Source organism: Malurus melanocephalus, unplaced genomic scaffold (genome assembly GCF_030028575.1).
Source record: "Malurus melanocephalus ecotype Western Australia unplaced genomic scaffold, MMel_1.1 scaffold_6363, whole genome shotgun sequence".
Classification (NCBI taxonomy): Eukaryota; Metazoa; Chordata; class Aves; order Passeriformes; family Maluridae; genus Malurus; species Malurus melanocephalus.
Window position 1 is genome coordinate 1 of NW_026629594.1, and position 1,502 is coordinate 1,502.

At 62.1% G+C, this 1,502-nt stretch overlaps 1 protein-coding gene across 1 annotated transcript; it reads left to right on the forward strand.

Annotated features, from left to right (window-relative positions):
* Window positions 1-98: 98 nt before the first annotated feature.
* LOC130588551 (hypoxia-inducible factor 3-alpha-like) lies at window positions 99-1,255 on the forward strand (the record flags this gene model as incomplete). Its single annotated transcript, XM_057389461.1, has 2 exons — window positions 99-194; window positions 993-1,255. Coding segments are annotated over exons 1-2 (359 nt in total), but the record flags the coding sequence as incomplete, so codon positions are not given.
* Between the last annotated feature and the right edge of the window lie 247 nt (window positions 1,256-1,502).

Here is a 1,502-nt window from a genome sequence, read left to right on the forward strand (position 1 = left end):
TTGCAAGGTTTCGGGAGGTTCTGGGGATCTGTGGGGGATTTTGGGGGGTCCCAGCAGCGCTGGGGGAGGGTCTGGGAGTCTTTAGGGTCTGGGGGTTCATGGCTGTGCCCCCCCAGCCCCCCAAAGGGGACAAACTGGGGATGCAGGTGCCCAAGATTTTCGGGGGGAGCCGCGGCCCCGGCACCACCCTACAGGTGAGAGGGGGTGGGGACCCCAAAAAATGGGTGGAGACCCCAAATCCCGGCCCCACAAATGGGTGGGGACCCCAAATGCCAGCCCCACAAATGGGAGAGGACCCCAAAAATGGATGGAAACCCCAAAAAATGGGTGGGGACCCCAAATCCCAGCCCCATAAATGGGAGAGGACCCCAAAAAATGGGTGGAGACCCCAAAAAATGGATGGAAAACCCAAAAAATGGGTGGAGACTCCAAATCCCGGCCCCACGAGACCCCAAATCCCGGCCCCATAAATGGGTGGGGACCCCAAAAAATGGGTGGAGAGCCCCAAATCCCGGCCCCATAAATGGGTGGGGACCCCAAAAAATGGGTGGAGACCCCAAAAAATGGATGGAAACCCCAAAAAATGGGTGGGGACCCCAAAAAATGGGTGGAGACCCCAAATGCCAGCCCCACAAATGGGAGGGGACCCCAAAAAATGGGTGGAGACCCTAAAAAATGGGTGTGGACCCCAAATCCTGGCCCCATAAATGGGAGGGGACCCTCATAAATGGGTGGGGACCCCAAAAAATGGGTGTGGACCCCAAATCCCGGCCCCATAAATGGGTGGAGACACCAAAAAATGGGTGGAGACCCCAAATCTTGGCCCCATAAATGGGAGAGGACCCCAAAAAATGGGTGGAGACCCAAAAAAATGGGTGGGGACCCCAACTTCTGGCCCCATAAAAGGGAGGGGACTCCCCACAAATGGACGGGGACCCCAAATCTCAGCCCCACAAGGGCCGGGTTTGGGGTGACCCCAAATGTCCCCCCAGACGTCCCCCCTGGACTTGGCCATGTTGGCCCCCTACATCCCCATGGACGGCGAYTTCCAACTGGGCGGGGCCGAGCCGCAGAGGGGGCGTGGCCTCCGCCCTCCAGGCCCCGCCCCAAAGRCCGAGACCCCGCCCCCTCGCCCCCGCGCCCGCAGTTTCCCGGGTCGAGGCCCCGCCCCCTCCCGGCCTGGCCCCGCCCTCCCGCGCTGGGGCAGCGACCCCGCCCTCGGCCACGCCCTCCGGCCACGCCCTGCGAGGAAGAGGTGGGCGTGGCTTGAGTTGATGAGTGATGGGGGCGTGCCTGGGGGCGTGGCTTTGGGGTGTGGGCGTGGTCTGATTTTGGGTGTGGCCGGAAAGGGGCGCGTCTGAGAATATGGATGTGGGCGTGGTCCTGAAGGGGCGTGGCTTGAAATACCGCAGAGGGGCGTGGCCAGCAGGGTGTAAAGGGTGTGGTTGTGGGTGGGGCACGGAGGGGGCGTGGTCAGGTTTATTGTGGGGGCGTGGTTATGG